The sequence below is a fragment of the Dermacentor andersoni genome, chromosome 8 (genome assembly GCF_023375885.2).
Source record: "Dermacentor andersoni chromosome 8, qqDerAnde1_hic_scaffold, whole genome shotgun sequence".
Lineage (NCBI taxonomy): Eukaryota > Metazoa > Arthropoda > Arachnida > Ixodida > Ixodidae > Dermacentor > Dermacentor andersoni.
The window spans coordinates 34,772,737-34,792,259 of NC_092821.1; the positions used below are offsets into that span (position 1 = coordinate 34,772,737).

The 19,523-nt window shown below is 47.2% G+C and overlaps 1 protein-coding gene across 1 annotated transcript in view; it reads left to right on the forward strand.

Annotated features, from left to right (window-relative positions):
• The window catches only part of LOC126526425 (lymphoid-specific helicase-like), a 48,598-nt gene that overhangs the window by 19,712 nt on the left and 9,363 nt on the right, over positions 1-19,523 (forward strand). Inside the window, exons 8-12 of the mRNA XM_055068093.1 lie at positions 523-661; positions 4,425-4,587; positions 12,135-12,324; positions 13,664-13,883; positions 14,416-14,561. Of these exons, the coding sequence (XP_054924068.1) occupies positions 523-661; positions 4,425-4,587; positions 12,135-12,324; positions 13,664-13,883; positions 14,416-14,561 (858 nt within the window). The remainder of the gene's footprint in view (positions 1-522; positions 662-4,424; positions 4,588-12,134; positions 12,325-13,663; positions 13,884-14,415; positions 14,562-19,523) is intronic.

A 19,523-nucleotide genomic window follows, 5' to 3' on the forward strand; every position in this document is an offset into this window, starting at 1 on the left:
TCGGCTGTTTGAAGTGGGGGCGTACAAATGCAGTCAACTCCCGTATAAAAGATAAGATTATAACAGCTTCACTCCTAGGGAAGCAGTAGCGCTATCTTCTGAATTTCTTGAGTTTTCAAGCTTTTAGTTCTGCACCAAGGCTAAAACTGAGGGTGCGGGATCAAATGCCGGCTGCGGCAGCCACATTACGATGGGGGCTAAATGTAAAACACTCCGATGTGCCACGCACCTACTTGGCCGCAAAGGACACAATACACAGGAGTGCAGACATACAAAAGGGCATTTGTCGATCCTTGGATACAATGATTTTAGCTAGCTGAGATACGAGGACTCGTTCCACGTTGAATATGTGCTGAGGAATCGAGGAAATTTGACATGTTGTGGGGGTAGATGCTGTGTTCATGCATGCTCGTGCCAGACTCCGATACTCAAGTCTTTCATGTTGTGTGTATATTTTGCACATTGTGTTGCTTGTGCCTTTGAAAACCGTTTTTCGTTCAACCCTTGGGCTTTCCTGCACAGGTTTGAGTCCTGGTTTGACCTGGGGGCGTTGTCGGGGGCCAATGACGAGGCGGCACAGTTCATCCAGCGCGAGGAGTCTGACCACATTGTGTCCACCATGCAGGAGATTCTGAAGCCCTTCCTGCTCCGACGGACCAAGGTCAGTGACCCCTGCTTTGGTTGCTCGCACAGTGGACGTGATGTGAAGCACAGCAGAGAGGAGAAGTAGGAAAAGTAGGGATGCCGCGAGCGCTGCCTTTCAAATAGAGGTTCATTGGAAACATGTGCATACCTGCCAACTCTCCCGAATTGTCCGGACGTAACCTCAAATCTCCCGAAAAGTGGCTGCCACAGCACAGCATTTCCCTCCCCTTTCTGCTTCCAATGATGGACATTTTTCTCATCGATGCTGAAGTTCCGCCTGGCTTACTATGCCTCTGCAGCTAGCACAACTTTTGGTTTGAAAGCGGCACTATAATGTGCCATTACGATAACACCACGCTGCATGCCGATACCATAAAACCAGCTCTGATACGACAGATTTCATAGTACAGTGAAGCCTCATTAAACCGTAGTTGGCCGGAGCTCAGAAAAAGTACGTACTAAACGGTAGTACTGTTTAACCGAATAGCATGAGATCACCCACTTACCTGTCGAAAATGGAACTCGGAGAGAGTGCGATGAAAGGGGAAAAAAACATGCAGTATTTATTCACTTTGCGCGAGAAAAGTGTTATTTTCGTTTGATGCCGCGGCGGCCTAGCACGATGACGACAGCGGCCTCAAACTTACTGAAGCTGCGTGCCAGCTTTTCAGCCAGCCCCCTCCTCTCGGCAAACACTCGCATGGCACATTCCTCGTTGGCATTACGTATTCTCCATGCACGTGCGCAGTAGTGCTGCAGAAGTCCCGGGGGCGCCTTTTTCATTGCCGGATGCCGGCGTTTAGAATACTTTTCATTTGGAATAGAATTACGTTATCGCGCCCCTGTTCTCGTCGCAACGATTGCATTCATGAGGCTGATGTAACGCGCAGCTTGTGCCACTGTCGGGCTTGAATCGCCCGTGCTGTCGCTTTCCGATTCGTCCTCATCATAGTCGCTAGTCGACACTTCGGCAGCAACACAGGCAACGATGGCGAAAAGTCGAACCTCGTAGCCGACATGTCTTCGCGGTCGCAGCAGTGCTGCTGAGCAACTTCTTAGCATTCCAAATGCCACACACTGTAGCCAGCAGCAGATCCCTGTTGTGTGCCAGCGCCGACTTCTTCGTGTCACGCAAGTGACACGAAGAAGTGACACAAAGAATTTTTCTTCTATGCTGAGCACCCGGCATCTTTTTTATCCGAGCTTCGGAATGACGCGAGTCCTCGCTTGAAAGATAACGCTCTCTGGCACGGCCATAGAGAAAGCACGGCGTCGAAATGATGTTGATGTTGATGTGGCTTCATGCAAACGCACAGGGCGCTTGGAGGCCGTTGTTCCGATCTCTGAGGCTTGTTGTTCTGCTGGGTCGCCCGATGGAGACGGCTCACCGCCGTGTTTGTGCGACGAAAAGTTGAAACGCTACTTTTTAACCGATGCGTACGCAATAAGCTGGTACGGTTTATGCGGATACAAAACACATTATCTTCAATGGCCGCTGACTCGGGGATTTGACTTTACTACTTTTAAAACAATACTACTGTTTAAGCGGGTACGGTTTAACGAGGTTTTACTGTAATGACATCGCTCTTGTACTTCAGTTGGCTACTGGCCCGGCTAGTAGCGGCTGCGATACTGACTTTTCTAGGTGGCGTTAGTTATAGACTATATTTATCAGTTTCAGTTACAAAGTGGTGCGTTTTCTAAAATCTAAGCAGACCCTACAGTATTGTATATGATTATTTGAAAAAGCTATCTGCCTAGATTTGAATAAATACGGTAATATGCAGTTTTGTAAAAAGTTGACAAAAACAAACTGTGGCAAAATGTGGGTGAAAATGCATGAAGCGGTGAACAGGGTGAAGAAAGGGGGTTGGTGGGGGCTTGGCTTGGTAGTTGGTACCAATTTAAATCACTCAATTCAAATCACAGGTGGGACGCTTGCACAGCTAGGAGTGCTTGCTTGGGATCTTACGGTACTCTAGCAGCGCGTATGGGAAGCACGAGAGCATGTGTGAAGATCGCTCTGATTAGTCACCGGAAGGTACGCCCATTGCATCGAATACGTGAGTTCAGTGTTCATGCATGCAGATTTGTACACTTTGGACCTTTCAACCCGAATGCGAGCACACGGGCTAACTTGGCACACCTGCTTGCAGTAGCCACCGTGTGGTCGACCACGAACCAAAGAGGAGGTACTACGGGACTCCAGAAGTAGAGTTTGCCTGCACTACTGTTTGCTCCAAAATTAATAAAGGGCATTCGCAGCGCTGCACAGTCGAAAATAACGAAATTCGCGATGTAACAAACTATTTTCATATCCCAATCTTGGTTCCATTGAAATCTGTGTGTTTATTTTTGTGATCTTACGAAGTCATCTTGTGACACAGTTTCGATTTAATGAAGTTTTCGGTGATTTCAAGCATGTACTCGTAGCCTGTGTGGCTAGCAAATCTAGAAAAAAGAGCTGTAAAAATGTTGGCTGAAGCATAGGTTATTTCAAGCGTCCTTCCTCACGAAAAGTTTGAGTGGCAAGAAAGCTGCCAGAGCGCATGTCCCTGGACATCGTAGGCAGTAAACAATGCCGCACCATTTGTTGAGTGCGTAAACAACTTGTGGAGGCCGTGGGATGCATGGCAGCTTGTAGTGCTTAGAAAAACACGACAGTTGGCGATTCCTTCTTGGGATTCCTTGGGATGGGGAGAGAGTGAATGCGCAGTAACGTGATCAAGCACACGCTAGGGATGGGGAGGAGCAGGAACGCGGGCACATTTGCCCTCTCTCTTAGCACATGTGTCTCCTTACACACAGGCCACGGGGCCCCTCACCTTGAAGGTAATCTGCAGCAAGCGCAAAGGGCGAGTCGAGACGGTTGGTGCCTTGATGTGCACTCTGTTCCCGCGTGTCTAGTAAGGTGGTTGCATTATCTTAAGTTTCCGAAACATGGTGCGAAGCATTCGCTTGGGTTGTGACGGTGAGTGTCCATGGTCATCGAGTGAGATCCGTTCATGTTTGCTTTGGTGTGTGTGACCTTACTTCGTGTAGTTGCCTCCTTGCTATCGCCATCAATGCTGCACCTTCCTTGCAAAACTGAGATTTTTTTTTTTTCTTTTTGCTCAGGACAAATATTCATTTTGCCACGCTTTTGTTTTCTAATTTGTGGGTGTCATCTGATGATGGCTGCGGGCACTAAGCGCGGTCAGCCATGGCGGCCAAGATTTACCGTGCCATGCGATGCAACGCAGGCAGATTTTGGATGCCGTGAACCCCGTCACTGCAGTGCTCTCGGCGCGATCTGCGGCACGCGCTGGCACTCATAACCGCGCTATTATTGCCCGACATTGTAGTTTGTTTACGAGTGCTTGCTGGCAATATGCTATCCACTAGGAATGCTCTGGGAATTTGTGAAGTTGTTTGTACTGCTGAAACTTAAAAAACCTCGAATTAACAAAATTCACTACACATTTCATGAAGTTTTTCGCTACAAGTGCTTCGTTATATTGAGGTTCAACTGTATATGATTCATTATATTTAAGTTTCTGAATATTTGCGCACCTCTATTAGCCACGATAAACTGTCAACTGAATCGTCGAACCTGCTGTCCAGCTTCCCCGTCTTGCACACCTTGTTTTTTGGACAAATGGTGCGTCTCGTCCTGCCGCACTGTCCCATGTGTTGCGATTGTGCCGGCGGTTTACCGTGACTTCAGATCTTCCAGCTCTGTATCAAAACTTGAACTGGCCAGAGGTGATCCCAACATTTTTTCTGCTTACCTCTCCCAGGATGACGTTGTGCTCGAGCTGCCGCGCAAGACTGAGCTACTGGTGTATGCACAGCTGAGCCCGCTTCAGGAGAAGATTTACAAGATCTGCATGGACCGTGCGTTTGAGGCTGCAACTGAAACTAAGGTACCTACATCTTTTCGTCGACATTTTCTTTTGGCGTGTGTGTATGCGTTTAGCTTTTCTTGAATGAGTCCCGACATGACACTTTTGACTTGTGTTTTTTTTTTTTTTTTTTTGTGGTAAGTAATGGTCAAAAACCTCTAAAACCTAGAAAAATTCCTGGAAAGCGTTAGAGTGCCCCAAACAATTTACTATAACTTTTGTTTAGTTGCAATTAAAGGTAATCACGGGCAAGTGGAGAGTGTCGGTGCCTTCTGAAATCATGGGTTCACGGCACTTCAAAAATTTCTATCTGCTATTAATGAATTAAATTGAAAATTTTTTGCGCTAGAACACTCCTTAGAGGGCACATAACAACTTCCAGTGCATAAACAAAGTTTGCTCTGTGGCCTGTTAGGGGCCCTCTAAAGGCAAATACTGCCAAGTGAATCAATGGCATGTTTCCGTATTTTTTCTGTCTTTTGTTTAATTCGAGCCACCGTATAATTCAACCAGTTTTGTCGGCCCCATCAGGGCTGAATTAACGGAAGTCAACTGTATTCAAGTTCAACCTTCAAAGGCAGTACAGTGAAATCTTGGTAAAACAAACCTCAGGGCACCATGGCAAATTGTTCGTTATTCTGAAAGGTCGTCATATTGAAAACCCCAAAATTAACCATTTCGCCCATCAGTTTGTCAGTTGTCACTGCATGAGCTATCCACAAAAACGTCCCTGTTGGCTCTCGGCCTGCGCTGTTGATATATTCTATGGGGTTGCGAATATTTGAAAATTTCAAATATTATCGAATATTATATTTTTAATATTCATATTTGATGTGAAAACTAGGTACTTGAGACGAATTGAATATATTTCTGGCTGTGCGGTAGCAAACATGGTCTTTGGCGTTTATTTTCTAATCTAAGAAAGTGTGATTTCGTGCTGATTTTGCCTGTAAAACGGGCTTAGCCACTGGACGTGTAAGCATTGCAGGGAAGCCCGCCTCTCAGTAGCAATGGCCACCCTCAATCCTGAGGTTATTCAGGGTGTCTACCAACCTGGGAAACCTGGAATTGTCAGGGAATTTCAATCCGTTTGGAAAAGTCCGGAAATTGTCAGGGAATTTGTCAAAAATCTGGCCACGTCATGGAAATTCGCAGTCCTTGCGAAGGTCGATGGAAATGATCTTAACCCAAATCCAGATCAAACCCAGATCAAAGCTGATAAAAGTCTCTCCATTGGCTTCAACCACGGTAAACGGAGGAGCAAAAGTGTACGAAGACGGCAAGGCATAACTATTGTTCCTGGACACTGTGCAGAAAATGCAACGATAATGTGATGCAACTCATACTGAGAAACCATTTGCATGTCTTAGCTTGGCTCAAAAGCATTCCGGTTAGGCCAATGCTCATGCATTCATATCAAATAATAAATGATGGACCAGACTTACACTGCTATGACACTCATGTGCACAAAGGCCTTCCTCCAGGCCAGAAAAAAAAAAGAAAACTGATTTCCTTTCTTCATGTACGGGACCTAGCTGCAAAATAGTTTTTGACTGTCCACTGAAAAAGAAAAGTATTGCCAAGTTAGTTATACCAAGTATAGCGAAGTTATAAAAGTATATCCAGGTTCGGCCCAGGTTCAACCCATAACTTGTACTCTTGCACTTTTTATGTCAGTAACGCCAATGCCTGCATCAAAGCGGAATTGAGCATCCAGTTCTAATGCTGCCCACAACTTCCGTCACTAGCATGGTGGTTTCTGAATGCTCTGCTCAGCTGCATGAGAACCGTCTGGGAATGCGCTTAGAATTGCCAGGGAAAACCTGGAAAAGTCGGGGAATTCTTGAAAAGTAATTTGGTAGACACCTTATCATTGCTTGACAGCAAATGCGATAAGTGATGGCTGGCACAGGGCTTACTGCCTTCGAGGTCGCGGCAATTTGATGCGGTATAATAAGGCACAGATTATTGAGAACAGGCAATTAAAATTTTCCAAAGCTAACATGAGCCAAATACACAATATGTTAGTTTAAACTTATGAAGGCTTACTATTTTCATTTTTTCATCAATGACTGTGCAATTTCAATGTTCCAACATATTAAAATAAACAAGCTTGCTAAGGAATCTATGTGCATATCATTATTTGATATTCGATTCGATATTCGATGCTAAGTATTAGAAAATTTTGATGTTCGCACACCCTTACCATTTTCTCTCCACCGCAGCACCGTATAATAGCGTGGCGCGTGAGAGACGCTGATGCCGGGAACACCACCAAGAAAGGAGAAGCTCCATGTCACCTCCAAAGCGCGCTGTTTCTTTTTGTTAGTTTGTCTTTCACATTCCTTGTTATGGACACTACAAATGTCTCGCCATATGCGGACACTTCGGCTATTCCAAAGTGCAAGCGCGTGTAAATGACACTGTCCGGAAATTGCGACTGTGTGGTATCCCCAAGCACAGGGGTTATATTTCCGCACGCGCGTAGCTGGAACGGCCGCAGAAAGCGCGAAAGAAAGAACAGGCTTGCTCAGAAAGAAGCAAGAGATGCGCCTCCATCGCTAGGCAACACTTGGCATGCAATTGCAAAACCCAACGCGTCTTAGCCGCTGCATTGAGGGGGGACACGGGTTTTAGAGACCGAAAAATTAAAAAAAATCTATATTTTGAGAACAGTATTTTCCTACTATTATTCTACCACTTCGCCAAATCTTGCGCATTCTAAATCAATATCTTAGCTGTAATATAAATTTTTGTCACCAGTGTGGGCTAAATATGAGCCAAAGTTTCCTTAAAAAAACGTTTTTTCCACGGCGCGTGACGGCCCCCGCAGTTGTTCGGTCGTACCGACCCGTATATCGTTTGAAAAGGCCGTCTCTCGTCTTCATTTTCCCGCCACCACCGGCTCCATCCACACTTTGTTCCACCTCATAAAAAAGACCCAATGTGTGCTGTAATTGGTCAACAAAGGCATGTGACCCTCAGCTAGCCATACCATTGGCTAGACTGGCGGCATCTGCATCACTCCGCAGCTGCTGCGCACACGCCAACGAGGTTTCCCACGCTGACAGCGATGCTGACCTCGACTCCGAAGTTGGCGACGAAGTTCAAATTTAGAAAAAAATAAAAGGATGAGGAAGTCGGCGTACAACGTCGAGAAACGACACTCCGCCGTGCCGCACATCAATAAGACGCACTTATAATCCGATGTTATTGGCGCATGGGCAAGCGCCGCTCGATGCAGGGTGCGTCAGAGTCCGTTGGCTGCATCTGGTTACGCTGGCTCCACAAGTGTGTCAAACCATTGGTCTAACGATACAGTCGAACCCGACTATATCGAACCCGTTTACATCGAATTATTCTATATATCGAACAATTTCTGGTCACGGTATAGTTACAATGAGTATATATAGCAAAAATTACGCTTACATCGAACAAATATTGCAGCGACTCCCGATATATCGAACGTCAAGCGGCGGAAAAGTGCCCCCAGAAGTTGGCTTTCCCACGCGGTAGCGGGGAAACCCGGCGGCGCGGCTCCATCCAACCGCTCTCCCTACCGTGACCGCGCTGCCTCGGGCTGTTGGGCGAGCCGTCGACACTCCCCCTGTCGCGTATAGTGGAGGCCACATCCTCCCTCTTTCTCTACAATCTCACTTCCCATTCCCTCTCCCCTGACGACGCTTCGCTGTGCTCCATCACGGGTTGCAGAATCAAGCGTCCTTCCTTTCTTTAGATCACTATCTATCGACACTCCCCAGCAAAAAATGATCCTGGCCCTCCTCAGCGCTCGCTCAGACAGCCAATCAGAGGCTCTTGTGCTGTCTTCGTGCGAGATGGCGAAAGTGCGAGTTGTCTGGCTGCTTTTCTGGTTTATCGTGTTTGCGCCTTGTGGGCCGTCTCCCGCAGTGTTGCCGTGATGAAGCGGCAGAATTCGCCTTTCGTCGTGAAGCTCGAAATCATAAATTGCGTCGAACGCGATGAGAAGTTGGATGTTCCCGCAGCGTGCAATATTCCGCGGAGCACGCTCGGCTCGATTAGGGCTAAAGAGGCCAGACTCGCAACCCGGTGCCCATGGCGCCCGACGCGTACGAGGGGCTCTTCATACGTTCCGGTTTCCGCGTGCTCGGTGATGACTGTAAATTTTAATGAATGCGACGAAGCCGTTGGCGCTGTTGCCGAAGTTTGGAGCGAGCTGTCAAAATTTCCGGGACATTCGAATCAACGGTGGACGAGTTTGTGAGTGCAGATGATGGTGTCGCGACCACGGGAGAGCCCGGAAACGAAAACTACATCGCCGACATCGTACCGAGCACAAATGAAAGTAGGCACATTGAGGAAAGCAACGACGGTCCTTTGCCCACATCCTCCGAAGTGATTGGTGCACTCGCATTAGTCCGGTGCTTCTGCGTGAATGCGGAAGGTTGCGGCCTCAGCTGCTCCGACTCCTTAGACAACGTGGGGAAGTGCGTGCGTCGCAGGCAGCGAAATTGCCCAAGCAGAAGAAAATGCAGGACTAATTTATGCCAAACTAAGCTAGTTTCTTCAATAAAGTGATATTATAAATGGTATGTGCTTTTATGACATCCAATTATTTAGCAGGCTTATATCGAATTATGCTCTATATCGAACTGATAGGCGTTTTTTTGCGAGTTCGATATAGCCGGGTTTGACTGTAGACGCTTTTCTCGCCAACGTGACGTAACGTGTGTGCGCACTCGCACTACGTCGGACTATGTTTAGCCCGCCCGCTTCCGCAGTCGAGCGAGACTGGAGATCCCGATGGCGTGTTAGGCCCAGTTTCCCGAAGCGCTCCTGACAACGGCTGCATTTCATCGACGTTTCGGCATGACCCTACTATTCTGTAGCCGAAATTTTTTTGGCGTATTGACAGTGAAGCTTAAGGAAAACTTTAAGCATTAGCGCCAACTCCTGCTACTGACCGAAAATCGGAACTACCAGGTCAAGTTGACGACACTGCTGCCGGAAAAAACTAGATGCTGGCTACATCTGCTGAGCATGTGTCTGCTGAGCATGGATCTCTTAAAAGCTTGCAGCGGGTGCTCAGAAGGTACCACCGTAGTGACACTAGCCAGACAGACTACATTCCTGGAGGCTACTAATGCAATAGAACTTGTATATATTCAAATATTTCGTAGTGTTCTGTTATAAAAGTAAGCTCATTTTTTTTTTTTTTTTTTCAAGTTTTTTCAGTCTCATTTCTTGATGTTTTTAAAACTTGCCGAAGCGCTATCTCGGTCTTCAGGGCACATAGAACCATAATTTTAACCACAGCATGTAGCTACATTTGTGTACTACAGAATGCTAGGGGCGGATTTTTCAATTTCGCTTTTGTAAATTTTAACATCTGGCTACTAATTGGACCACATGATTGCCATGTCTGGAGATCAAACTTCAAATTGCTGTACAATTGGTAATACCTGCAACATAAAAAAAAGGAGTCCTACAGTTGTGTTGCTTACATTTTGTAGTATCCAGCCATATATATTTGTAAACATTTTGGCTGATACTGTTGTTACAGTTGTTCAGGTAAACAATATCTGGAACCACTCAGTCAATTTAAAAAGTAATTATATTTTTGAAATCAGCATGAAAAACTCTGTCTAGGTGACAGTTATTTATTAAATTTAGTTAAAAGATTTAAAAAAAAATGTTCCTAAACCCCTCTTCGCCCCTTGAGGTACTTTTTTTTCTTGCAGCGCCATCTCGGGTTTTCCGAACCCAGGTGCCACGGCGTCTGCTTTCTGCGCCTTGTCGTCTGCTAGTCTACTGTTCTGGCTCCCGTAAAGGATACACGGAAATCTAAGAATCATGATATTTTGTAATGTTAGTTTGTAGCATTGAGGCATTGGGTTAACATGACACGGAAGCTGAATAACCATCGTTATTCTGAAAAATTCGGTATTTTAAAGATGCCAGTACTGAAGTATTTTTACGTCGTAGCTATGAGCAGTCCACAGGAGATTCCTGAAAAGTTTGTTAGTGTGGCATTCGTAGTAGTGAGGTTTCACCGTAATCTGCCCGCATGGTGGCTGTCACTTTATTTGCCTCCAAGCAGCACTCAGTGATTACTGGGGGTGCCGAATGCAGTCGCATGCGTTGCAAAGGCCCTCAGTTTCCTCATATATACCACAAGGCATCAGTTCCGTATCCCCAGCACCCACCGGTAGTGCCAGAAGTGCCAGCAGCCCAATTATCGCATTTGAATCGCTGAGCACTGCACATGGCTTGCAACAACTGCAAGACAAAGTAGGGGATTGGAGGGACTTGATTTTTCATTAGTCCCAACTATATGACGAAACTGACAATGAAGCAAAAGAAAGCATAAGGAAAATTCAACTGCATTTAATTGTGAGAAATATGGGAAAAGAAAGTGGACAAAAAGACAACGTGCCGCATAGGGGGGGTGAACCCACGCCTTCTGCGTTACACATGAGGTGCTTTAGAAATTAAGCTACTGTGGTGGAGGTGCCCCCACATCCACAAACAAGGATGCAGAGAGTTTCTGGTAATCCTTGAAAGCTTTTCTATCTAGAACTGCTATTTTCAAGTGCTGAGCTATCACGGAGTGCTTAAATGTCGCTAAATTTTGCTTTTGGCTAAGCTTAGTGGGTTTGTTTGTGTATTTGACCACGAGGCTTGTAAAAGTCTAGAGGCAAGCCAATCCAATCCGATCAGCATCTTTGCGGTATGGAACCATCTTGTCTGTGGTGCCTGGTGATAGTTTATCCAGAAAAGACATAGCAAGCACCTTTTCTCTTTTTTCGTTCTGCATGCTATTAAAAAAAGGTGTGCTTGTTGTTTAAATGGACACTAAAGAGAAAAGTTATTTGAGTTCATTCATTCATTCATTCATTCATTCATTCATTCAAGTAACTTTATTCAGTGCCCTGCAATTTAGTGAGGTAGGCCTGGACCCCGCCTAGGTTTTGGCCCTTGGCGGCTTCCTCGGCTCACTGGACGGCCCAGAGTTGGTGCTGTGCTGCAGGTCCGAGCTGAGCAATTCAGACTCCCAGCGCGCACATTGGAGTTGTACTAATAGCCTTCTACCAAAAAAAAGAGGCAAAAACAAAAGAATGGGTGGTAACACATGCCACCTTGAAGTGCCCGCACAAGCTGCTACGACATTGTGGATCTTGATGACACATGCTCGAGCCTAGGTAGATTTTGCCAGTAATGATCGGCCAGAATGAGCTAAAATAGCTCGTTGTGATAAATTTTGCCGAGCTGCAGCTGCCCAAATTGGAAAAGTACTTGGAAATCTGACGTTACACTGTCATACTGGCGCACCGGTATTTCAGCGCAAAATTCAAAAAGAGGAATTTTGACTTTCATTTTCTCTTTGATCAACAAAACTAATGAAAATAGAGTTTTTAAAGGAAAATGCATTTGTCTGAAGTGATTTAGTGTTTATTTCTAGTGCATCTTTAAAACTGTGTTTTGTTTTCATGCTTTCTTGCATATGGGGCAATTATTCCTCGGAAATGTTTTGTCAGAGCCTTGAAACTCATTGAAAACCCAATAAACTTCTTGTGCAAGAGCTGTTGTGAACCATACAACAGTGGTACGGTGGGATTTAACGAGTGAGCCAGCACGTGCCAATGACATCCTCCATGCAGGACGAAGCCGCCGAAGAAGTGGATGTGAAGCCTTTGGGCCGGGGACGGCGCACCTTGAGGAAGAAGCCCGTCAAGTACACCGTTCCCGGAGAGGATGACATCTTCGCCCACAACAGCGACGAGGACGAGGAGAACTCTCGAGACAGCGGCATCAGGTGGGTGGAAGCAGTGGATCGGGAATCTCTGACAGAGGCGGCCCCGGCCGATGGATCGCCATTCGGTGTTCGGGTGCTCTGCATTCGATCCCCGCATCGGGTTGACGTAGAGGAGCATATGCAATGGGGCAGAAGCACTCGCAGAGACAAAGTCCGTGCGTGTGCTCCATCTGTGGCGCTCCTTTTCTGCCGAAAACAACAAAGTGGGGCGCCTGCTTACGTGGCATTGAGCATGAGCGGCACAGGCGACGTGCAGCACTGCGAGGGTCTTTGCACCAAATATTCAAAAATTCGAACAGTTGGTATTCGATTTGCGAATTAAATTCCTTGAACATTCACTACAGTTGCCGACCGGTTATTCTGGAGTTTATAAATGCACTGTCGGGGTTCCTACAAAGCTAGTGCATTCCCCAACCAATTTTTTGGACAAATTTAGGCTCGAAAGTTCGATTTTCCGGACTAAATCGCTTGTTCCGAGCCATGCTACCCGATCTTGGGGAGCCACCATCTTGGATATTCCGCCAGCTTGACTTTCGGTGGCCCGCTCTATAGCCTCCAAGATTGGAAGGTGCACATTTATGGGCCTCTTCGATTTTCCACTTCTGGCTACCCGCGGGCTGCCAAAGCCAGCCAGAGCGTCTTCGTTTTTATCGGGTTGCTCCGCCCACTGCTTCACGCACTTCCGCCGGGCGTTTGTTTTGCTTGGGCTGGACGGTTTTGGCTACCCGCGGGCTGCCAGAACCTGCCAGGATGGTTTTGGTCTGGCTGCTCTCTGGAAGTTCTCTGGCTAGCAGACGACTAAACAAGACGATAGGCACTCGTCACCATCTTTGCGGGAACTTCATGGATTGCAACGCAGGCACTTGAGGACTTAAACGGTCCTGCGGGGGAGTTTTTGTTCCACTCTCAGTCAAGATTTCAAGATATCCACAATTTGGCCCAGAAATATTTCGAGATAAAGGGCAATAAATACATGGCACGTATGCCAAATGGTGCGGTGCTGCAGAAAATTTCGACTTAGCCAATTTGTCGAGATATGCTAGTTCGAGTTACCGAGGTGTTACTGTATGTCCGGAATGCAAAAATAAAGTCTCTTGCATTGTTGCATTGCATGATTGCGCTCGAATGTCTGTTGTGTTGTCATTATTCGGTATATGCCTCCGCCTTCCAGCAGTCCCCAAATGTCCACCTCTCCAAATTTTCTGGGGAGAACCCTCCTTCAGAAGTTCCGAAAGGTCTTGTACCCTCCTGTATGACACTCGCTGAGCTTGCATGAAATTGCTTGGTGCTGTAGTGAGCATCATATTCACCGTGTGTTTCTGTAATTTCTGGGAGACAGTTCAGCGTCGTCCAAGGACGAAGCCCATGACCCGTACGAGCAGCTTCGCCGGAGCAAAAACCCGCTGATGGACCTGCGGAAGGTGTGCAACCACCCGTATCTCTTCCGTGGGCTGTGCGAGGAGGACGACGGCACCAACGGCGAGCACCTGGTCCAGGCCTGCGGCAAGCTCCGGCTTCTGGACTGCATGCTCGGCGAGCTCAAGCGCCGGGGCCACAAGGTATGCTGATTCAAGCATAGTGTGTCCCACAAAAATTGTCTGAGGAATCTCTGGCCAGAGTGCGGCAGTTCAGCCAGCATGGGAATGGTGGGTGGGATGTGGATTTGCATGAGCTTTGTTTTTCAGTCTTCAAACAGCTTTGTAACATTGCAAATGGATCGTTTTCAACGGCATGTTGCATGTTGCTGTGTTTGAAAACATACGATTGCTTGGAAATACAGAAAGATCCACCGTGGTTGCTTAGTGGCTATGGTGTTGGGCTGCAAAGCACAAGGTCTTGGGATCGAATCCTGGCCATGCTGGCCCCATTTCGATGGGGGTGAAATGCGGAAACAGCCATGTACTTAGATTTAGGTGCACGTTAAAGAACCCCAGGTGGTATAAGACAGATGGGAGAGGCAAAAATTAAGAGTTTGCTTGAGTAATGAATTGGTAGTTGCTGTGCAGTGCTTTCTCCCTATTTTGTGTATTTCTCAGGTGCAGTCTTGCCAGGCCCGCCTGCATGGTTGTATCGTGTTTTGCACTCGCGCAGGTGCTGATATTTTCGCAAATGTGTCGCGTGTTGGACATCCTCGAGGACTACTGCGTCATGCGGCGGTTCAAGTTCTGTCGCCTCGACGGGACGACGAGGGTGGAGGACAGGCAACAGCAGATGAAGCTCTTCAACGAGAACCCAGAGTAAGTTACGGGCAATGCGGGTCAGTTCTTTTAGGGGGTACGATGCAGCCAGATCTACTGTGTTGGTGGCTTAGTGGTTATGCAGTTCTGGCGCCGAGCACAAGGTTGCGGGTTTGATTTTGTTGCACATATTCTTGCACTTTTTTGTGCAGTTCTCAAAACGCTAGTACAACCTTGAATCGTCGGTTCCCTTGAACTGCGATATACCATACACTCTAGTGTAAGGACCGCACTTGTTCTTTATGAATTTGCATCCGAACGTCTTGGTGTGGCTTGTACTCAAGCAAAATAGCAAATAAGTTTGGATGTACTTTCAAAAACAAACATGCTTGCCGCCATGTGCGGTGACCTTGGGAGGTTTTTATTTCGGTTTCGCTTGCTACCCTAATCATTGTTGCAGGTACATCAGCGCAGAGCAGGTCCAGCTGGAACGTGGTTCATTGCAAACGCACTGTTACAAGACGAAGCCATCCTTGAACATGGGGTCGGACATTGTGCCACGAATAAGGTTGCACAATGGAAAAATAAGAAGAAAATTGCCAGAGTTTTAATGCAAAACAGTAGTGCTGGTGTGCATCGGAGCAAATGAAGCGCGAATGGTGGAGCGCATGGCCAAAGCATAACTGAAGGTAAAGTGCGTGCCGTCCAGTCATCGCCATTGACAGGCACATACATACTGTGATGTTTTCATTTCTGTTCTGCTTCTCTCTTATTTGAAAGCGAGAAAATAAAAAGAGAGAAGCTAAAATATTACAATGTAGAGCGAGTATTATCTCCACAGTGTAACGAAATTGTATGTGCTATCAGCCTCAAATGAGACACGAAGAGTGGTCTGCATGGTACAGTTGGCATCGTCATTACAGTGACTATGTCTTTTCTCTCTCTAAAATAAAAGGTAACCAGAACAGAAACGAAAATTGCGCATTGCGGTCAAACCGGATGTGCACGCCTGTCAGTGGTGATGGCTAGACAGCGTGCACGATACCTTCAGTTATGCTTTGGCCACGTGCTCTGCTGTTCGCATTTAATTTGGCGCCAATAGCACTACATGTCTTCCTGTGTAGAACGGACGAAAGCTCACTTCATAAAAACTATAGAGTATGTATAGAATGCAGAGCCTGTGGGCGATGCCCAGAGTGGTGTAAATACATTGCACGAACTTGGATTGCACAGCAATACAAGCCACAAGAGAGCAAGCCACGATGCACTGAGATACGAATTTCACCATTGCTTAATCAACAAATGTGGAAACAGCCATAGAGGAGATTGATACAGTAATCAATATGGCTGTGATACAGTAATTGATATGGCTGTGTGATAAGCGTGATTCGCTTCTGCGTGCTGTACTTTGTCGGCTGATACAGTCGAACTCACTTATAACAATATTCAAGTGCCACGAAAATTCCACGGTCATAACCGATAATTGTTATAACTGGGTTGCGTGAAAAAAAAAAATCAAAATGGCAGATCACATAAAACTATAATGGCGGGGAGGCCAGTTCTCCCCACCACTGCCTTCCTCCATCCGGCTTCCGATTGTGTTGACTCGTTTAACTCTTTAACTTGGCTTCCTGCGTGCTCTGATCGCGTGTTGTTAACAAGCTGCAGCTGTCGGCGTTGAAGAATGGCACTGCTATAACTGCGAAGAGGGGTCATGGTCAGCAAGTGACATACGAGCTCCGCTGAGGCATCGCTTTGGTGGCTCCAACAGGGACCTTTTAAAAAATGCAGGAAGGTTGCCGCGGCAGCATCTCAGCTTGAAAAAATCCACAAGAAACGCTGGGACGTGATCCCCACAAGCATGTCACCACTTACTTCCCACTGGCTTGCACGAGAAAACTGCATGTCCGTCAACCTCGCTTGCCTTACGCGAAGCTTGTCGACATCCTTCTCCAAGGTATCGAGGTGCTCCACCTAGTGAAGCGAAAGGTCCCTCGTGAAAACAAGCCCATGAGGGACTGAATCATCCACAGGACTTCCTGCGGGGACAATGTTGAGGCAGCCTGCCCTAGAGCATCAGCGCTACCGTCATGGCCGTCAGTGTCGCTATACAGGAGGCAGGCACGTTCGTGACGATTGCCTCATCTGTTACAAGCATTTCCAAATCTATAGCAGTGCACTTTCTTTTCATCGGCATCGGCGGGCGGATCAGCCATCTTCTGTTTCGGTGGCAAGTCGAACGAGGCTGAGAAACGACATGGCCAGGAACGACTTCGATGCAACGAACAAAGACAAGCACGAGTGACCTAATCCGTTAGCAGAATTGCGCAGAACGAGAGCCATAGAATAAAGAACCAACTGCGAGCGCCCAGCCATACAGGTGGCCCAGCGAGCAATCTGGGAGCAGCGCCCGCAGCACAGTTGGGGCAGTCCATTCGTGTTTCGGAGGGTGGTGTGGTGCAGAGCTATGGCGGCAGCCCATTCGTGTTCGGAGGGGTGGAAGGGCAACGGGAAAGATGCGCGCAAGGGTGGCGTGCATCTCTCATGGAGAGAAGCGCGCGGCGGCAGTTGGAGCAACAGCCCATCGTGCGGAGGCTCGCATTTCACTTTTCCTTTTTTCTTTTCAAGGATTTCGCATTCCATTACTTTCCGCACGAATGCCCCACAGCCAGACTTCATCATTATAACCGATAATGCGGCATGGGGACATTGTAGTAAACGGGTTATTTCCCCATAGAAAACATACAAAAGTTGATGGTTCAGCTGCTTTTCATTGCTATGATACATTGTTAAAACCAATATTGTTATAAGTGGGTTTGACTGTACGACGTTGTTCAGAGGTGAAGCTGTCCTCGGATGCAGGCTTGGATGTCGCACCATGGGCGGGACTGCGTGAAGAAAAACTTGGGAATATGATGCAGTCGAATACAGTCGGATCCTTCTATAACAAACACGTTAGTTCCGTGAAAAGTGGTTGTATCAGTAGGTTGTTATATGTGGACTTGCCCTTCAATATGTTAAAAAATTAACGACACTGTAGCTGGCTTTGGCAGTTATGATTCAACACCACTTTGGTATGGAAATAGGATTTTCAGTACCTTCTTTTTGCTCCCGGCACTTTTCTGCATCTGACTGCAAGTTCCCGTTAAAAACATAATCTAAATAACTAAATGTGCTGCTGTAGCCTCTTTAAAACGGTGCCCAGTCGGATCCGATCACCTGCCATTTCGAAACTACGAGAGCATACACCACCATGTTTTCTTTGAGAGTTTGTGATATCTTTTACTATCAGTGGGACATGAGTGGATTTTGCATTAATAATGAAGTGTTCAAGTTGGCTGGAAGCTGAAACCACCGTGGCATGCTTGCATATTTCAAAGGTCTTGCCGTTACGACTGCAACGTCAGCCACAATTGTGGCAGGAGCCCCGAACTTACCTTTTTGCTATGTCGCTTCAGCGAGAAAAGTGTTTAGTTTGAAAAGCAAAACTCCATCGCGAACCGTTATCAGAAACAACAGAAACGAAGCGTTCACAAACTTGCCATTTTGCATGGCAATGGCACGTCGTGCCACATTCATGCCGACTCGGGCTGTATCAATATCGATAGCAATGCTTGTCCACATTGGAGCAAATCATCCAGATAGCATACATGGTGCACGTGGTGCTGCACGGACAACTGTGCAAAATCTAGAGTGCTGTCGTCGCAGCTTCCGAGATTGCACTCGGGGGCGCCAAGGTGCCGCACGAATAACTCCAAATTAATGTGCTGACGTTGTGGCCTCTGAGATTGGCGGCCATGGCTGCCATACGGCAAAAACATGCAGTATTTATTCACTTCGCGCGACAAAAGTTTTATTTTCGTTTGATGCCGTGGTGGCATAGCACGACGACGACAGTGGCCTCAAACTTACTGAAGCTGCATGCCAGCTTTTCAGCCAGCCCCCTCGTCTTGGCAAACACTCCCATGGCAGATTCCTCGTTGGCGTTACGTATTTTCCGTGCACGTGCGCAGTAGTGCTGCAGAAGTCCCGGAGGCGCCTTTTTCATTGGCGGGTGCCGGAGTTTGGAATACTTTTCATTTGGAATAGTTACGTTATCGCGCCTCTGTTCTCGTTGCGACGATTGCATTCATGAAGCTGACGTAACGCGCAGCTTATGCCACTGTTGGGCCTGGATCGCCCGTGCTGTCGCTTTCCATGTCGTCCTCATCACTGTCGCTAGTCGACACTTCAGCAACAACAGGGGCAACGATGGCGGAAAGTCGAACCTCGTAGCCGACATCTCTTCACAGTCACAGCAGCGCTGCCAAGCAACTTCCTCGCATTCCAAATGCCACACACCGTAGTCAACAGCCGACTTCTCCGTGCCACGTTCGATAGCACAGACGATGTCTAATTTTTCTTCTATGCTGAGCACTCGGCGTCTTTTTTTTATCCGAGCTTCGGCATGACGCGAGTTCTCGTTTGCACGACGCCACAACGCTCTCTTGGCTCTCTGTCATCTCTCTGGCACGGCGCCGAAATGATGTTGATGTTGATGTGGCTTTCAACGGCCTCCAAACACAGGGCGCTTGGAGGCCGTTGTTTCGATCTCTGAGGCTTGTTGTTCTGCCGGGCCGCTCGATGGAGATGATGCACTCATTTTGTGAGAGTCCACCTAGTGGACTGGCCATTTCAACCGCTGGTGATTGTGTGTCGCTGTACGAGCGGCCCCAGCCAATCGGCAGCGGCCGAAATGGACAGTCCACTGGGTGGACTCCTACAGAATACCTCCCCAGTTCTTTGCATCTAAGGCAAGGGATTGACTTCGAGGGCAAGGATCCAGAGGGAAATATCTCGCCTTACATTCAAATAAACATAGGAAGTCAGCAAGCTTATCAGCCTAAAGACTATCAGCTGCAATTACAACCGGAGAGGAAGCCCATACGAATCTGTGTACCGTGTTGGTATCAGGTGGAGACAACATTGCATGGCCACAGCTAATGAGGTGTACACGTTAGAAAGATGGGTCCTTACACAATA